Here is a 19,076-nt window from a genome sequence, read left to right on the forward strand (position 1 = left end):
ACCGCCAAAAGTTTAAAAAAAAAAAAAAAAAAAAAGCGATCCGTCTGGCGTCTAAAACAGCCGGAAATTGTCAACGGAAGTCAGGACCGTGTCGACAACGAGTCGCCATCTTGTGGTCGATATTCCCGTGAGTCGGCATTTCACTTGGTCTTCGTTCCGTCTTTCGTCGATCCAAAACTTGTATCATTTTTCAAGATGCTCGGGTTGAAAGTGAGGAGTTTGGAAGCTGTTTTCGTCGAGATGCAAAAGATGGCCACGTGTTTTACTGGCATCCAGCGAGGAAAGATGGGCGTCAAAGCGCTGGAGTCGCACCGGGGGTGGGGGGGGGGGGAGACGCGCTGATTTGGCGAAGATGGAGTCGCACCGGGGGTGGGGGGACGCGCTGATTTGGCAAAGACTCTCTCTCATCTGGCGTTGGTGTGAATCTATTTCGAAAAGGTCAAGATAAGGCGAAGCGTCAACTTCAGGCAGCGGTACGAGCACCTCCAGTCGTCCAGCCGGAAGTCAGAGGCTCTACGAACGCAGGCGGACTCGTCAAAGGCAGAGACGGCGTCGACTTTAAAAGGGAACGAACTGCAGCCGTCGCACTTGCAAATCTCGTGAAAAGAATTGAAAAGTGTTTGCAGTCGAGTTCCCAGACAGTGTGACATTGCTAAAAACTACCACCGTGGGGAAAGGAAGACTTGGTAGCTGCCCACTTTTCATCTCTACTGCCCCAAAGGCAAAAAAGCCAGAAGAGCGACTGACATATCGAAGAAAAGAGGAAGCTGAGGTTCATCGCCGAGGCCAATGCACTCAGAGGCAGAGCAAAAAGGACGAGAGAGGCACCGGGGTAGGCTCGAGGAGCTCGACTCGTAGGGGTGCTGAGACACGTTTGGGCGCGCGTAGTTGCAATTGCAGTTAGAATGCGTTTTTCTCTGCACCGTTACGTGAAGACGTCGACGACGGTCATATCAACGGCAACGACCGCAAGGGGGCGACAGGTGATCGCCGTCACAGGTACTGAGGTACCGGAACCGAGAGCAGCCGATGGCTTTTTTTCCTTACTCTTCATTTCCCACGACGGCCCTAAAAAGCCCTGAAATTTTGGGGGTCCGACTGAGTATCAACCCCGTGTCGCCCTACGGGATCGTCGCTCGGAATTAGTGAGCCGTTCCGATCTGCGCCGGACCCGTTTGGAGTCGTTAGCGCCAAACTGTTTTGTCTTTTTTTTTTGTCGTTTCTGCGCAATCCTTTGCCCTTCTTTTGTAAAAAACTGTCCAAAAGCGGCTGCGGTGGCCGCTGACGTCTCATTGACGACGGCGGCGAATATCCCACTGGCCTTTTGTTGTTGTCGTTTTTCCCGCCCAGTGAAGGTGGAACTCCCGTCATTCACGTTCACTTTGTTGATCATTCCCTCACTGTTTGATTTGTGAACACACCGTCTCGTTCCTCATCAGCGCTCCGTCGCGCCTTCGTTCAGCAGACGGCTAATTAACAGAGAAGCCGGAATAGCCGCCGGCTGTTCCCGCTGAGCGCCGGCCAGGTGAGCCGCGTGACGTCACCGGTTCTCGTGGCGTCGTTCCTCGGCGCCGGAAGGTGGCCACCGCCCACCTACGGCTAGGGGCCCCGTAGCTCGGCGGCCCGGGAGTCGGTCGGGATCTCACGGGGGACTCCGCTGCCTCCCCGCGGGGATTGCGTCAGGAAGGGCGGTCGGCGTAAAAACGGTGCCGAACCGATATGAGCGTTCATCTGAGATGTTACGCTGTGGCGACCCCCAACGAGAAACTTGCCCTGCGCCGTCATCCAAACCAGCAGCGCAGTCCAGAGACCCGGCGGACCGGTGCCCTCGCACCGTAGTGACGGTTACCACGGACACGTTAGACCAAATTTGAAGCGCACTTTAGCCAGAGCCAAAATACGACCGGTATACAAGACGATATACGGTACAGGAAGTGGTAAGATGATAAGTACGTGTTATGCAAAGCAATCAAGAATGAAGGGAACTTCAGAACCATGCCAGAACTCGAGTGGACCACCAGTAGCATCCCTGCCCCGGCAAAAGGTGGATCTGCGTTGCTGGAAGGAAAGGACACGGGTTGACTCCAATCTTGATCCTAATGACTTGGGAGTGCCGCAGGGATCTGTTTCGGGTCCAATTTTGTTCTCCCAAATTCCTGTCCGATTGTAAATCTCCAGCTGTTTGTGCGGCGGGCGGCACCTCGTCTGGGCGAGCAGGAAATAACCATAACCTTACTAGCGGGATGAACCTCGCTTTCCGTTTGCTTAAAAGAAAGACGATCTCGGCAAGGTTCCGGTCTCCGGCAATGGACCGAGGCACGCCTCTCGGGTCGGGCTAGGGCATTGGGAACTAAATGGAACCGGGACTGACGTGCGGGTTCTCCCGGGATTCAAAGTTTTGATACGGCCGACCGCGAACAAAGTACGGAGACGAAGACGCGCTCGTGGCCGACGGCGGCCAACAAATAAAATCCGGATTCGCCTGCCTCAGTGCGACATTTGGAACCACGCCGACGACAATCTGGCAGCTGACAAACTCAAAGGTGGCTTGAAACCAATTTTGGAGTCAAGAAGGGGGGGCGGGGCTTAAGATTGAGCTAAAACGAGCAAATTTGGGACAGAATTCCCACCGACTTTGCGCCTCATCGGGGGGGTTCTGCGCGTCAACCTTTTCCATGGCATCGATTATTTTTCCGGGGGTCCAAAGGCGGGAAAATGCGACATTCCGGTACGTCTGCTCCAAAATACTTCAGGAAGTCAAGTTGACATTTTCACCCGACTCGATCGGACGTGAAGGACCTCCCAAATTGCCGTCAGACGGGAAATGGATGTGATCAAAGAGTCACAAATTTATTTGGGTCGGTTCCAGTCCAGAGAATCCCAAATCAAAAGATTCATTTTAAAAACCAAAAGATGTTCCTAACTCGGACAGCCTTCATTTCAAGCGTGCAGAATCGTCGGGAACCTGAACCAAAGTAAGGGCAAGTCACGGGAACGGCTCGCCCGACCCAAACAAGCCGTCAAAGTCGGAGGAGGAAAAGTGCAAACTTGTGCATCCCACATCGGTGTCCGACGTACACGTAAACATAAAACCGTCGAAAGCGAGGCGCGGTCGGTCCCAATCCCGACGTCCGAACTCTTTCGGCCTAAATTGCAACAAGAAACTTCTGTTAACAAAGAACATCAAAGGCGGTAGAAGGAGCGACACCACCCGCTCAACTGGGTTGCGGCTTAAAGTGCTGAAAGAATCCGGCTCCGGTCGCTGGACGAGCAGGTAGGGAAAACGGGTCACGCCGTCTTGTCGCTCTTGTCCTTTTTCGCCTTGTGTCGATTGACACCCGAGGCCAGATAGCTGAGGTAGTCGAGGTCAAGGGTCGCGTCGCTGCGGCTCCTGGCCGGCGCCCTCTTCAAGTCCACTTTGTCCTTTTTGACTCGCGACCTGTGAGCTGCTGCCGACTCGTCATTTTTCCCCCCCAATTTGGCCCGCGACGGCTCATTTTTAACTCGCGACTTGTCATTTTTCATTCGAGACGACTCGTTTTGACCTTGCGGCTTGTTAACAACGCGGGACGACGGCTGGTCATTTTTGACTCGCAACAACTTGTTGACGCGTGACCACTCGTCGTTTGTGACGCGCAAGGGCTTGTTGACCAGCGACTTGTTGTTGTGTTTGGCGCGCGACGGCGCGTGAGCTCGCGTCGTCTTGGCCGCTGGCGCCGACCTGCCCTTCGGTCGAGACGGCCGACGGACCGGTGATCTTTTGCCGTGGTTCGCCGGCGAGGACAGGTCGTCAACAACCGCCGGGGACCGGTCGCGAGCTTGCGACGACCGGTCGAAACTTTGTCGGGTCACTGGCGACGAGTCCTTCATTTGCGTCGACGGGTGAAGTCGCGACGACGCGCGGTCGTCATTGTCACCCTGCGGCGACTTGTCAGGTCCGGGATGAAGATCTCGGTCCGGGTGCGTTCGAACCTTTGCGGGGGGGCTCGCTCGCCGGAGGGGAACGTGGTCCGCTTCTGGAACGATTCGGTTCACTCGGAAGAAGAGACAGATCTTTATCCACCAGGTCTTCTCCGACTGAACTTTGGGACCTCGTCCCGGAGGCGGAAGCGGATCGGGCTTCCTGTTGGTCCGGCAGAATTGAAACAAATTCTGCCGCCAGCCCTTCGACTTGGCGTCCGGACCCCGACCGGGCGCCTCGTCAGCTCTAGGACCGGAACCGGTCGGAGGAACGGAATTGTCCGTCCTTTTGGCGCCCAGGAAACGACAGAATCTTTGACGCCAGTTCCTCGGCTTGAGTCTTTGACCCGGGTCCTCCTTCTCAAAGTTGCTCGCTGGACAGAACTTCATTTTATCAAGGCTGTCAATCACACTGAAAGAAGACAAAAGTCAGTCCATCAGTCGGTTTTTGTAATATTGACATTTATCATTAATGAGCAGGTGGCACTTTCAAAGCACTTGTGTGAGATTAGAGGCAGCTAACGGGAGCCCACGCCGAGGGAATGGCGTTTTGCCTGTCCTGAGAATGGGTCTGGACTCGACGGAATCTTTGGTCTCCGGAGCGCTCACAAAAGTCTTTCGCAAGGTTTACCTGCGGACATTTTTTTTCCTCTCGCTTTTGTTGAAACGGCAAACAATATCGCTTGAGAGTTGCCACGTTTGTACTGTCAAGCTAAGCCGACGGGGGAACGTGGCCCAGCGGCGGCGAGGATGACGTTTGAGCGGACGGCGGAATGGGAAGACCGTGGACTGACGGCGCGCCGCGAGAACGCCGCAAGTCCCGAATCAACTCGGCCTCGTTCGGAACCGGCGGGGACTTACTACGAGCTGGTGGTCTTGTGGTCGCTCAGGTGGCTCATGGTGAGGAAGGGGTGCTTCAGCGCGTCCTCGGGGGTGATCCTGTGTTTGGGGTCCATCTGGAGAAGACACTTGAGGAGGTCCACGAAGGCCTTCCGATCCTCCGACTCCAGCGGCTCGCTTACCTCCGGCTTGAGCTGCGGTCGGTTCACGTGACGGCAGCGGTGAGCTTTTGCGTTTGCGTGGCCATTGATCAAAATATATCAAAACGCTTTGGCCGCAGAAAAAAAAAAAGAAAGCGCCCAAGTGACTTGGAACACCTTTTAAAATTTGGACTCGGGCGACGGCCGACGTGTCCCGCAATTTACGTCAGTTCTCGCCACAATTCACAATTGGACACTTTGTCCGCGTCCGAGCGGGCCGGTCGGCCAATCGCGGCCCTGTTTCGTGTCTCGCGTGGCCAATCAGATGCGGATAAACGGCAACCAGGAAGTGGGGAGCCACCCTTTGAATTGTTTGGCCGAAACCGCACCTGGTTGCTTCTTTTAGAATACAGCCATGTTTTTGTGTGTGTCCCCCCCCCCCCCCCCAAAAAAAAGATAAGAGTTCCTTTCAAAACAAAGGGTGTCATTTAGGGGGGGGGGGGGAAGAAATGTATTTTGGATTGTCAAGAAACCTCAAATGTATTTTCCTCCTCGTTTTTTGTTTTTTTTTCCCTCGTAAAACTGCGGAATTGTCACGAATGAGTCATTTTTTTTTTTCTCCTCTGTGAATTTACGTATCATGATATTTTAGCAGAGAACCTTACAAAAACGGAACGCTGATTCCCCAAAAAAAAAAAAGAAAAAGGCGCCGCGTCATCGGCCGACTTACTTTGAGCAGGTCGTCCAAAGACTTGAAGGACCACGGCAGCGAATCGGGAGCAACTCCGGCTTTGTCCTGGTACTCCCTCTCCGTCTACAAACAAAAGCGCACTTGATTCATTCCATTTGGATTTTCACCTCTCATCTAGTCTCCTTCGGCGTTTTGCTAGCGCGGTCGGCGCCGGCGCGAATCGGGTCGGGCTGCCGCGTCTCGGTCGGGACGCCGCCGCCCGACGTGCGCCTGACCGCATCTTTTCTGACGATAGAAACTCGAGTTTTCGGGGGAGGCGGGAGCCGGAGGGTGTGTCGACGCTGGCAGGTAACCCGATTTGGACGGGCGCTCCGGGGGGGGGGGGACGGGGGTCGGGCTCCGGGTCGAGTTCACCTACTGAAGCCGCCAGCGAGCAGGCGACAAGACGTTGCACGGCTAGCTAGCGAGCCGGTGCGCCGACATTTTTTCCAGCACACGGGCGTCGAAGTCGTGACCCGCCAGATCGATTCCCTTCCATCAAGTACAAAGTGTGACAAAATGTCATATTTCATCCTTTTTCTCTCGCTACACAAGATGACTCGTCCATTTTTGTTTTCCAATCACAATTTGTACCAGTGACGTGACTTGTCGTGAACTTCAAATAGTTGCCGGCGGTCATCGTGCCGGCCGAGTTCTGGACCTCGAAACAACGAAGAGATTTGCGGGCAACTCTTTGGGTCGGGGGCCGATCGGACCTGCTGTAACTCAAATTTGTCCCGATGCTCCGAATGTCAGCTCGTCGGCAGTAAAATGTTGTCGTCGACGAGCGGCTCGCGGAGCAACCTCGAAAATCAAAGTGGATCGCTCGAGATGGCACTTTTGGACCCTTTCTTGCGATCTCTTGCCCGCTATTACTCGTCGATTGCGTGGCGATATGTGCGGGGGCTGAAATCGAGACTCGATAAAAGAAGCCACCACTGCGTTTGGATTTGGCTACCGCCGATTCAGAGACCGGATCTACGTCACGGCCGACGGGCATCTTAACGCCATTGCGGAAAGGTTACGCCGGGACACGTGAACTTACCATGAGCCGCCATTTGGGATGATCTCCTTCGTTATCTCTGTCGCTCCTCTTGAAGTACTTGTGGGTGACGTTGCTGGCGTTGAGGAGATGATCGGGAATGCGACCCACCACCTCGATCATGCTCCGCAACTTGAAACGCCGCAAGTGGGTCAAAGCCCAGACATGACGGTTACAAAATCAAATCAAGCAAAACAGCTTTTGAAGAGTTTGTGTTGCGCCAAATGTCCTCCGATCCGGTCAGCTCGGTGACTGGCATTAGCATTAGCATTAGCATTAGCGCAGCTCGCGGACGACGCATCCCTTCACTTTGCCTGCCTTTTTCCTAGTTTCATTTTTGGAAAGTCCAAAAAAGTTTCAGCAAAGGCTTCTGCAGTCGAGGGTGACGGGCGGGGGCGGCGACCCGCTAGCGCCGCGTCCAAAGTCCCTTACGTTCCGCCGCCCGAGTGGACGAAAACGGACGGAGGGCCGCGAGAAACGGAACGCGTCGGCCAAACCAAAAAGAAGACGGATTTGAGGTGACCTACCATGTTGTAGTTGGAGTTGGCCAAGAACAGGTAGTTCCCCAGGTACAAAAAGGACAGGACGCATCCCAGGGACCACATGTCGATGGCCTCGGAGAAGGGGAGGCCCAGGGCCACTTCCGGAGCCCTGTCGGGGGCGGAGTCGCACGATTGGTCGGAGAACCCAACAATGGCTCGCAGAATTTCGAGGCGTTGAGGAAAGCCGCGGATGGCCCCGCCCAAACGACGATTGGCGAGATTCGGGCCCTTTGCCGCCACTTTCAGGTCCATTTGAGGGCCTTCTGGAAGCCAATAACTCCAAATTGGAGAGATTCCACTTCCAATGATTGATTTCTTCTCACCTTTCTCAAGTGGCTTCTTTTCTTTTTTCTTTCTCCAGAGGAACTCAGAATCCTGCTAGCAATAAATAAGACCAAAAAAAAAAAAAAAAAAAAAAAATTCATCAAGTTATTTGGTCTCCGTCGGACTCGTGAATTAGTTGAGGGGAGCTGAAGCAAATGACTCGTGACTGACACCTACTGGAGGGAAGCAAAAACAAAGCTGCGACTTCGACCTTTCAAGTCGGGGTCCGTTCTGACGTCTTTTAATGGACGTTTTGAATACTTGTGAAATCTGACAAAGGTCCAAGTCAGCCAAATGAGAGCTGACAACAATCTGGCAGTCTCCAAAGACGCCACCCGACACGAATGCTAATTGCAATGCTGGCAACTTAGCATCGCCTCATTTTGGCACACAATTAATATCACGCACCGCTCAATCCCAACATTTTTTTCCCCCTTGATTATTAAAACGGTTCAGTACCAACAGCCCAATTAAAGCATCAACCCTAAAACATGAAAGAACGTAGCGCATGATACTTGCTAATAGTCATAACGATACTACGTGCACTCGCTGCCAATATCGCGCAAAGATCAACGACGCGCCTGCACCGTTGGTCGGACGGCACCGCGACTTTGGAGCGGATTCCTTTGGTTCTACTTCAAGTCTGTCGTGTTTTTTTTTTTCCCCCTCAACTGTGTGCTTTGAAAATCAACTGAAAAATAAATAATTTGATACGCTTGGTGAATGTTTCTCATTTGACCCCTTTGGGTTGAATTGAAACCAGATTTTGTTCCTGAAACGCACCCGCCTGCAGTTTTGTTTGTTTTTGTTTTTCCATTCAATCCCAATTCAAGCAATCTTACAAGTGACCACCAGGGGGTGATCATTGGACACCTCTGCCCTTCTCTTCACGCGTGCGACCAAGACAAAACCACAAAGTCGATTATCGAACTGCGAGCTCGGGTTTTCCTGGTGGCGACATGCACGTGCGCACCCCGATTACACTTAAAGCTGTGGACAATCTGCGACAAGGACAGAAACCCAAGAGCAGAAAAGCAACTGGATTGTGATCCGTTCGTCCCAATCACGCCCTTCCGGATCCGGATCTCACCGCCATTGCCCACGTGAGCGTCCAAGTCCCCCAGAGCCACCGCGGTGTCCAGAGGACCCGTTCCCACAACTGCCAAGGCGGAAGGAACCTACTCTCGTCCACCGGGGTGAGCCCCGACATAACGACGGGCCCTGAGCCGGGGGGGGGGGCAGCGAGCGTGCCCGGACCTGCTCGCCGCCCGTCACTGTGGGCAACTCCAGAGGGTTCTTTTGGACCCAGTCAAGTCCAGAGCCTGTGGTCAAGGCCTTCACGGCACACTGAAGGGCATTTGTAGGAGGCGGGGGGGTCTACACACCTGTTGCCCATGGGCTGCAGGGCCACGCCGTAACTTTGGTGCGCCTCCGAGGTGGTGATGGACAGTCCGAAGTCGATCAGCTTGACCCGGAAGGGTGTCGCGCTGTGGTTGACCAGCATGATGTTGTCCGACTTGAGGTCGGTGTGGATCACGCCGATACTCTTGAGGGCGTCGAAAGCCGTCAGGAGCTAAACACACAGCAGACGTTGATTGGCGGGCGCTTCCTCGTGCGGGAGGAACTCAACCGCTCGGCGTCTCTGCGCCATTTCTTTGCCCTCGCCGTGGCGGAAGGGACTATCTTATCTCAAGGTTGGACCCTTTTGCCACGGAGACAGACGCTGCCGGAAGTTTCGCACTCTTCGCAGTCTTCAGCAATTAGCTTCAAACATATTTCATGGATGTATTTAGCAACAAATCCCAAAAACATTCAAGAATGTAACGTATTGACAAAATGATGTCACCCAAGTACCACTTTTAATGATTTGGCATCATTGGTCAACCCCGATATGCAAATACCGCATTTGAGGCCCTGCGGGTCCGCCGATCCCCATTTCTTCACAGAGCTCAAATCGTATTTGGTCAAAAGATGTTGAGTTGGCGCTTTATTTACAGCGGCTACGGAAAGTACTCAGACCCCATGTTACACTCCAGTCCAGTTAAAAATCCTTTTGGTTCATTTTTACGCAGCTTCTTTGCAAATATGACCACGAGCGAAACATTGTCCGTTCGCCGGGAGCGGACCGCGTTAAGTCAGGCCTCGTGAATACTCGGTCAAAGTGGAAATTTGATACGTTTTTAGTCCCGAGTGCTGAACTTTTCAAGTTGCCCTAAGTCAGACTTTGGCGTCTACCTGTTGGGCGACGGGTCGGATGTCGTTGGGCGAGAAAGTCTTCCATCTCTTGTCGTACACCATGCTGAACAAGCTGGTGTCCAGAAGCTCAAAGACCAGACACGGGTGGCCGTTGAAGGTGAAGTTCTCGATGAACTCCACGATGCTCTTCTTGTCCGGGTCCAGCACGCTCACAATCTCCTGCATGTAGACCTGAGGACAGCAAATTTAGGTCCCGCGCGGGAGATCCACACCGGGCGAGGCCGCTCGGCAAAAGCCCTTCTCGAGATGGGAGGACGGCTTTTGGTGAGTTCGCAACAGTTGGTCTCAAACCAAAAGAATTCATTGCTGACATCCAATCGCTTGCCACTGGTTTGCCGTGAGTAAAAAAAAAAAAAAAAAAAGGGACGCGAGCGAGCTTCGGGAACTGCCGGCGGAGAACTCGACAACCTCTGGCCACGCGGTCAGTACGGGGACCCTTTTAACATTTGATGGTGACAAACCTGTACCGTATTCACGCCGTAAACGCAGGTCCCAAGAAAGTGAGCGTCGTCTACCAGAGAAGTGGCAACCAGTGTCGTGACGAAAGAAAAAGAAAAAAAAAAAAAAAACGTCCTACTGGAGAAATGTTGAACGTGGCCCTCACGCCGATTCCGTCCCAAGTGGAGCAGTCCCAGTGTCTCGGTTCGGTGTCTTGTTCGCGAGTGGAGTGGGAGCGGCCCCCGCGTCTCTGTTCCTCCTCCCCTCACCTAAGGGCACGAGCCAAAAAACTCGATCCCGAAATGAGTTTCCTCCGCGAGAACGGCCAGGAAGCTCAGGCATCCGGGAGGGGCTCGGGGCGGGGGCCAATTTTTCTGGTCGGGGTGCCCCTCGGACGCCTCGACGCTGAGGTGTCGTGGGATCCTCCCCCTGGGAAGTCCAGGACACACGGCAGGGACGATGTCTCCCGGCTGGATCGCGGAATGCCTCGGAATCCCACAGAAGAATTTGAGCAACCGCTTTGGAAAAGGGAAGTCCGGCCTTCCCTGCTTTAAGCTGCTCCCCGCCGAGTTCATGTGACATGCAAGTCAGTTGAGCTTCTATCTCGGTTACGGAACAAATTCATTCCCCGTGCACCTGAAAAGTCTCCTCGCGTCCAGCAAGCAAGCACCGGCACTCGGTTACCGGTTTACTTCCTACCTCTGCAGGGCTCTTGAACATTAGCGACGACCCACCTCATTTTCAAACACTGTGTAGTTCTTGTGGACTTTGAGTGCCACGTCCTTGCCGGTGTTCAAGTTGTTACACCTGAACACGTGGGCGCTGATTCCTCGGTCCAGAAGCTTTTGGATGCGGTAGAAGTTGGTGTTGCTCTTCACGTTGGTACCTTCCATCTCTGACAGATCCTGAGAGTCCACCTCGGAAGGACACGTCGAAGGACACGCTGAAGAACATGCAGAGAACGGAGACTGCGGAAAGGTCAGTCGGAGGGCACGTGGCACACGTGCAAATGTACACCTAATCCGGACATCGGGGCCTAGATCGCAGGAGAGAAACTATCCAGACGAGGGGACGGCGCCAAGGCCAAAGGATAAACCTGAGGCCCACCGTCCAGAATAAATCAGATCATGGGGAATAGTCTAGAAAAGAACCCAAGCCCCAGAATAAGCTGAGGGGAGAGTACGAGTTCAGAGAAGGGAGCCTGAGCTGCACCAACCCGAGCCTAGAACGTAACGTTCACAACGCAGCCTCGTGCGGGGGACGACTCAACCCAGGTCTGAAAGACAGACTTTACGCTCTTCTGAGAACATACGGCAGAATTTAACAGAGGTCCTGTCAGTAGACCTGAGCGCGAAGCCTTGCCGAGAGCGCAGAGCCCAACTGGGAGAACGGCCTCAGGACCGCAGACAAACCTTTAACCTCAACCTTGATTGGTCAACGTCCGGTATTGTTCTCGTTCTGAGCAGAGTTCTCTCCCCCAACCCCCCCTCCCCCCACACACGCGAGACGTTGACTCCTCCGCTGCACGTTTGACTCACATTTACTGGAGGTAAGTCGCAAATTCTTACCTGTGTCATGTGTGGAGGATTTGAGAAATACGAGGCAGCGAAGGGCGCCGTGGCAGTGGCGCAGCTTCCGGGGGCGACCGAGCAACATTTGCCGTCGTTTGCATTAAAAAAAGCAAGGCAGGAATCTTTGTCAGTGGGGACGGGGAGAAGGTTTCCCTTGTTTCACACGCCTACCATCAAAGTCACGTGATGTCATCAAGGTGCACCGGTGACATGACCCCCCACTGATGACGTCAGATTGCTGGGCGATGTCGCCCGGCTACACCCCTGCCAGGATGAGGCATGACATCGCTTTTTGCGGGGTTTTAGCCGTGACGTGTTTTCTATCAGTGTTATTGGACCCTCGCCCCCTTTTTTGATCACGACAACAACGGCGCCGCAATCCTCTTTGCGACGACTCCCTCGAGAAAGTGAAGCGAGAGAGGAGACGAAATGAGACAGGAAAACGCTTTCCTTCAAGCGATGATTCGGCAGGAAGTGAGACGTTCGAAAACGGCTGTTGTTTGTTTACATTCAACCGCGAGTTGACAGCGCTGCAGCCCACTTTTCAGTTACGTTGCTCCGAACTGATGCCGGAACTTTGATCGGAACCAAACTTGTACTTCTGATTTCCCTCAAAGGGCCGTACAAGTGCTTCATCACCTCATATTATTGCGTATACACAGCAAATACTGTCGATGAATGATGAATTCTGAAATCACAAGTCAAGGATTCAATTACTGGAAAAACTTCAAACCTTTGAACAGTACACATTTTTTTCAAAGGATTGCAAAAGTCGATACACATGATTTGCTCCCACGGGCCACAAAAAAAAACAAAAAAACGACACGGAGGGCCGGATCGGGCCCCCGGGCCTCGACTTTGACGCCTTAAGATTGAACCTCGTCCAGGCGACGACGGACCCAAGTGGAGACAACAGATCAGAAGCGGAACAGTGGAGTACCGAGCCTCGGGCAACGTAGTCGCATCCAGCCGCGTTTGTTGGGGACTCGAGACCGAGGAACGAGGTGACCAAACTGCTTCAGAAGAACAGCGGCGCTCTAAAGACGGAAATTGAAAACGGCGACTTTGACCAATCGTAAACTCGCTTTTGGGTGAACCCAAACCGACCCAAATTGACTGAAAAACCGAGCGTCTGGTCTGGAACAGTACCCGCCTATGAACAATGTCAGAAACACGCCGACACCGGCCATCAATCCGCGCAACGACTTTCATGCGGCGAAGAGCCCCGCCGAGGACCGACACGCGTCGCCGGACCGGATCCGTCGTAATCTTTTGTTTCGCTAACAGGAAACAAAATTCAGCTGCTAACGGCGGGATGGCACCAGGCTTTTTGAGCCGACGTTCTTCGGATCTGATGCGTGGTAAGAGGGGACTCGTCCGGACTTGAAAGTCCAAAACAGCTCAGGGCCGAAAACTGTGCCATCGGGTGCGGGGAACGCCGTCGTCGCGGCGCCTTTGATTTCCGACCCGGACCACGAAGCCGCCGCCAAAAAGGGCAAGAAGCGTTCTCCGCGTCGCCACGAGCGCGACTTCGAGGACGGGAGCCGGCGCTAAAAGAAAATCGGGCCAAGCGGGAAAAGAGAAGCGATGCCGACGTTCAGCAAACATCGGCGCCATCCAAAAGTGTTTCATCTCGGGCGGTTCTGCGATGCCGTGCGTGCTCACGCCAGAATTTGAAAATCTTCAATTGCGAGGCCTCTTGCGTTGCGATTAGCGAAGCGCACCCGATTTGACGTGATTTGACTTTTTTTTTTTCCATCTGTCCGTCACCGCGTGAAACATCTTTGAGGCTCCGGAAAAGCGGGAGAGTCCGGCTCAAGGACGGACGGGACCTCCCGGTCTGTGCAGGTCGGTCCACTCGGGACTCGAAACAAAGTCAGACAGACAAAGGAGCTCATTCTTTTGTTTTTATTTCAGCCCGAAATGAAGAAAAGTGGACAACAATTTGAATTTGATCTCAATCGCATAAAAACTGTCAATGAGGAGGAGAAAAAAAAGATGCCGACGAGACCGAGCCGACGGGGGCAGGAAGCCGGGTCACGGCCGTCCGCCGGCCTTGAGGAAGCGCTGAGACTTTTGCGTGCTCATGCGACGATGGCGGTGGGCCGCGTGCGCGTCCGAGACGGCCAGCAGCATCCTCTGGGGGGGGGGGGGGGCGGAGAACGTCTTTGTGTGGCGCTACCTTCATTTCTTTGCCATCGTGCATTTTGCGCCGCTAGCCGCGTGATACGCTGACCCGCAAATGTGCGCAGTCCGCATACACACACACGCGCACAAAAAAAAAAAAAAAAAAAAAAGTACCTGCGCCGTGGTTTCATCTCTCAGCTCGATACTTCGCGTCGACTGCTCGGCGTCTTTTTTTGGAAGCTTCAAGACGTGATGCTCCTGAAAGACACGCGATGACGACGTCGCGTTGACTCGTTCGTATTTGCCCCGTGAAGTTATGAGGATTTGGAATCCGAGATGACGCCTAAATATCTTTCTTTGCGATGAGACGCCGTCTGTTGTACGAAGAGCTCCGGTTCCCGCCGCAGCAAAACGCCACCTCTGCGCTTCACAGTTGGGACGGCGTTCTCAGGTCTACGAGCTTCCTCGTTTCAGGAGACCGCAGGACCCGTCTCCAGAAGTTCAGATCCTCGTTTTGGAGTCAAGTGGACCGCTTTCACACATTCCGACCGGGTTTCATCCGGCGTCTTTGCGAGATCTTTAGCTTTTGCTCAAGGGCCGACGTGCGCGTTTCGGACCAAAAACCACCAATGAAGAAGGAAACGTGCGTTTTTGCGCAGCGGACGTGAACGGACGTCCGGTTTCAGAGACGCGCCGCATAGACGGGGGGCCGGACGCCCGCTCGCGCCTCGTTGCCGTTTGCGAGTGGCTTTACCTTGCAGTAGATGTTGAGTCGCGTTCCGCTGACGTTGGGAGCGCAGTAGAAGTTTTCAAACAAACACTCCCAGTCTTTGCTGAAGTGGCCCACGAAATCCATCTCCTTGACGCACACCACCCGCCTACACGACACACTGGTCAGCACGCGTGTTGACGTGCTGGGGGGGGGGGGGGGGGGGGGGGGGGGCGTCGCGCACCTGTTCGTGACGACGATGTTGGTCTTTCTGCGGCCGGGGTAAGGACACTGATCTCGGAAGACTTCGCCTTCGAGCCGCTTGAGCTCGCAACGCTGCAGGCCGTGCGCGCAAAATATACAAAGACATTAGCACACATTAACACAAAAGCGTACAAGCGCAAAATGCACGTGCGTCCGGACACACACACGCATGCACAAAGCGCATGACTCAAATATCAAATATACACACACACACACACACACACTGACAACTTTTCAAGAAGTTTGTTGCTGTGTACAAACCCACAAATGCAAAGCGTGCCTTGTTCCCACTTTAATAATATTCACACAGATGGATACTAGTAGCTAGCTGCACGAGTACAAAAATATCAACACAACACAGAGAAACGTCAATCTAAAGAATCATTTCAAGAAAGAGAACAAAGAGGCCGAAGGAAGACAAGCAACACTTTGATGTCTTGAAAAAGAAGAAGAAAGATTCCAAGCGGGCTTTTCACTCGTCATCACGCTGCATGTGAGTCAAACACACAAAAAACAAACGAGTTAGCTTGAGCGGGACGACAACGCGCCGGCCTTGCTTCCACTCCAAAATCGAAATCGGCTCAGAGCTTTTAGCCGCGCCTGATTTTCGCCTCCTCGCCCGCAGGCGGCGACGCGGAGCCAAACGAGGTTTCGAGTCGTCAGCGCGCGACAAACGCAAACGGACGCAAAGGACAAGGTGGAAACAAATTCTCTCTTCGACAAATGTTTCTTGTCGCCATTCGCAAAGCAACACTCGCCGATTTAAATTGAGTGTCCGACGTGGACGTGGCAGATACGCGGAAGCGATGCCCGTTTTGTTGGCCGCGCTGTTAAGCTAGCGGACTTACGTTTTGGGTTGACGATCGTTTGATTTCGTTTTCATTGCATTGAAGTCAAATGATCGGCGGAGAGCAAAAAGGTCAAAGGGCATTGGCGGGACAAACGAGCGCTCACCTGGAAAAGGTCAAAGCCTTGCGACTCGTTGAGGTCGTAGGGTCGGACGATTCCGTCCTCTCGGATCAGTCGGACCGGGCGAAGCTTACTCACGTCCTCCGTGGATTCTGCCGCTCTGGTTCACACGCACACGCACGGGTGCACAATATGCACATGAATATATCAACATGTGACAACAAGCCTTGCGTTTGGGATGCGAGCGCACGCGACGCGCGCCGGCTTGCGGCGAACGTCTCACCTGATTTGGCCTCTAGGGGCAGCGTGGGACAGGTACGCAGTCACGAAGCGGAAGCATGTTGCCGTGGCAACAGGAACACCCCCCCCCACCCCGCCGCCCCAAAACAGCCTGTGATTGGACGCAAGCCGATCGGCCGATGCGCGCGTGCGCGCATCCACCAATCGGCAGCCGGCAGGATCGACCGCAATCTTTCTTTGCTACGTTGGGAAATTCACTCCGAGCGGCCGTCCGCCATCTTGAATGTGGCCGCCGGGCGAGTTTGGTCAATCGACAGGAAGGGGGGGCTGCTCATTGGTGGGGCGGCGCATCTCGCGGTCATGTGACCAACTCAGCCTCAGTGGCATGAAGGTGGCACAAAAACGACGCAAATCCCTTTTGCACGCGTTCAAATCCTGCCAAAAGGGACTTGCGTGATGAGCACAGACACGCGCGCCAAACATCAAGCGGCGACATGTTAAGTCCTTAACATGTTTCGGACAAAGAGAAAGAAAAAGAAAAAGAAAAAGTCACGCTGGGGCTCAAATGACTAAAGCAGAAAAAAAAAAAAAAAAAAAAAATGAACGTCAGTCAGCACAGCGCAAGACGACAAACGGCGGACAGACGCCGAACACCATCAGACGGAAAACGTTTGCGAAGCGCTCGAGAAAGCAGAAAAGACGGAAGACGAACAGGAAAGACGGCGGCAAAAATGCAACTTTTGGCTGAACGTTTTCAATTTGAAATGAGAACCATTTTGGATGCAACGTATGGAATTCGGGGAAATTCAAGGGGGGGGGGCTCGCGTGAACTCCGGAAGGTGTCGGACTTGAAATGGAGAAGAGCCTTGAAATCAAGGACGCTTCGTTGGAGTTCCTAACTTCACTTCAACTACTTTGAGGTTCAATGCATCAAACAGTTTTGGTTGAACCTGAACATAGCAGAAAAACCCAAGTCCCGTTTTTTTTTTTTTATTTTCTCACAGTTTTAATGTTCAAATTGCGCTCCGCGGCTTCCAATCAGACTTCTCGAATCTTCGGCCGGCCGCAAAACGACGTTCGATTCCGAGTACCAATCGACGCAACTCCGACGAGGTCGGTGGCACCGGTCGGCTGCCGCGTTAGTCGCCGACCGCATCATAAGTGTCGCGAGCGCTACCTTTAGCCGCTAGCGGGCTCAAAGAGCGGCGACGTTCCGGCGTCTGAACCTCTGCGGCCTCTCAATGAGGAACAGGTCAAAAGTCGGCGCTGGAAAAAAAAAAAATCCTCTCTGGTATCCTGGATTTCAGCCAGAAAAATCATTTGAAAAAGAGGAAAGTTGGTTTGGTGTCAACCGCTCACGGGCCACAACGTGCCCGACTTGCAGCATCTCGTCGGCGCCCCCCACTCTCCCCACTTGGGGTCACCCAAGGCGACGCAACATCGCCACCCGCTGGCACACTCGCGGGGCCGGAATCCTCCGCGGCCAAGCGACGGATAAGGTCATCGGCGGCGGCCGCGGACCTTGGCGAGAACCCTTAAACGTCCGCGGCAGCGCAAGAGTTCTAGTCGGCGGGGCTCGACGAGTACTCGAGTATCTCGGAGCGTCGAAAACGCGATCGGCGACGGGGACAAACGGACAACTCACCTCTGGATGCCCTGGAAGGCGCTGCTGGCCATGTCGACGATGCCGCCCGTGGGCCGGGCCACCGCGCCCACCAGACCCTTGCCGACGCCCTTGAAGAAGCCCGCCGTGCCCTCCTTCTTGGCCCCTGCGCCCGCCGAGCCGGTTAGAGGGAGCAAAGCGCAGCCAAAGAGGAAACCCGAGCGTCTACGCACCTTCCACCGGCTTGGTGACGATGCCGGTCACGCCGCTGACGACGCCCTGCGCGCACACAGAGCACGTACGCAGATTGCACGTGTACGCGCACATTTGGATCCAGGGGGCGCCATTTCCCACCTTGAGTAGTCCTTTCCCGCCCTTGGCCAAACTCCCCCCAAAGTCTCTGGGGGTTCTGTTCATCTCCTCTCTGCGTTTCTGCTGGTACTCTTTGTCCATGGTGATGGCCGCCAGGCCTTTGCCCACCGAGCCCGTAATTCTGGACACCACGCCGGCGGCGCCGCCTGCGGGACGGCCGTCCGGCGTTACGTCGGCAAGAATCGGACCCTCCCCCACCCGGTCGAAGCTCGCAAACATCCGGAGAACGTAACCCGAACCCAGGTGATGATTTGCGGCAAATGGAAACCAAAATTTGAAATCTTTCCTGACTCTGTGTCATTTGTCGCCCCGTGTCTAGATTGCAGGCCCGCGACGTTCGGCTTTGCGCTCTCACCAACTGTGTGACCCAGGAGGCTCCGCACGCCGATCACAAAACCTTCAGCAAACTCCTCGGGACCTCGGACCGCCCCCTGGCGAGGCGACAATCACGTGACAAAGTCGCAGCGTCGGCCGCACGCGTGCGAGCGAGCGAACGTACCTGGAAAGGCTCGTAAAAGAAGGCCTCCACGCCCTCGGACAGACCTCGGATCAGTCCAAACGGGTTTCCCAGCACATCCAGACCCAGAACCAGGACGTACAGCTGCTTCAAGAACTGCGGGCGGCAACGTGAGACGCGTCAGCCGGCGGCGACCTCGGACGGCGGAAGAAGCCGAGCGGGGGCCGACCTGCTCGCTGTAGTGTCGCGCCACCGCCCGCGTCAGCTTCTCCCTGCGGTAAAACCGGTACGAGACCTCGAAGTAGGCCAGCCTGCCGGGATCGGAGCACAGCGGGCGGTCAGCGACGCGGAGCTCCGACGCCGCGCGGGCAGGAGGAGGGGCCCCACCTGAAGACGAGGTCGTCCACGTCGGTCAGCGTGGCGCCGATGCTCTTCAGGAGCAAGTTGAGCGACTGCACGGCGGGGGCGGAGTCCCGGGCCGAGCCCTCGTCGCCGGAGCCCAGCGACAAACTCAGGTGGAGCTGGAGGAAGGCGCGAGGTGACGTCGCGGAT

At 54.5% G+C, this 19,076-nt stretch overlaps 2 protein-coding genes across 12 annotated transcripts in view; both read right to left on the reverse strand.

The window, feature by feature from the left end:
• Positions 1-399: 399 nt before the first annotated feature.
• Positions 400-11,451, reverse strand: LOC133498470 (homeodomain-interacting protein kinase 4-like). The gene is made up of 8 exons (XM_061815329.1): positions 11,007-11,451; positions 9,814-10,005; positions 8,964-9,151; positions 7,240-7,363; positions 6,716-6,844; positions 5,671-5,754; positions 4,822-4,994; positions 400-4,372 (listed from the first exon to the last, which is right to left on the reverse strand). The coding sequence occupies exons 1-8, from the start codon at positions 11,163-11,165 to the stop codon at positions 3,289-3,291; spliced, it is 2,133 nt and encodes a 710-aa protein (XP_061671313.1). The 5' UTR covers positions 11,166-11,451; the 3' UTR covers positions 400-3,288.
• A 2,286-nt stretch (positions 11,452-13,737) lies between these two features.
• Positions 13,738-19,076, reverse strand: part of vps13c (vacuolar protein sorting 13 homolog C) — a 46,807-nt gene continuing 41,468 nt past the window's right edge. For 10 of the 11 annotated variants that reach the window (XM_061813474.1, XM_061813471.1, XM_061813470.1 and 7 more), the window contains 12 exons: positions 18,912-19,045; positions 18,754-18,835; positions 18,567-18,680; positions 18,423-18,498; positions 18,050-18,213; positions 17,929-17,974; positions 17,738-17,861; positions 15,898-16,012; positions 14,924-15,015; positions 14,725-14,848; positions 14,145-14,228; positions 13,738-13,982 (listed from right to left, as the gene is read on the reverse strand). In XM_061813474.1, coding sequence (XP_061669458.1) covers positions 13,881-13,982; positions 14,145-14,228; positions 14,725-14,848; positions 14,924-15,015; positions 15,898-16,012; positions 17,738-17,861; positions 17,929-17,974; positions 18,050-18,213; positions 18,423-18,498; positions 18,567-18,680; positions 18,754-18,835; positions 18,912-19,045 — 1,257 coding nt within the window. In that variant the 3' untranslated portion in view covers positions 13,738-13,880. Of the gene's footprint in view, positions 13,983-14,144; positions 14,229-14,724; positions 14,849-14,923; positions 15,016-15,897; positions 16,013-17,737; positions 17,862-17,928; positions 17,975-18,049; positions 18,214-18,422; positions 18,499-18,566; positions 18,681-18,753; positions 18,836-18,911; positions 19,046-19,076 lie in introns of those variants that run through there. The other variant, XR_009794060.1, reaches the window with a different exon arrangement.

This window comes from Syngnathoides biaculeatus, chromosome 3 (genome assembly GCF_019802595.1).
Source record: "Syngnathoides biaculeatus isolate LvHL_M chromosome 3, ASM1980259v1, whole genome shotgun sequence".
Classification (NCBI taxonomy): Eukaryota; Metazoa; Chordata; class Actinopteri; order Syngnathiformes; family Syngnathidae; genus Syngnathoides; species Syngnathoides biaculeatus.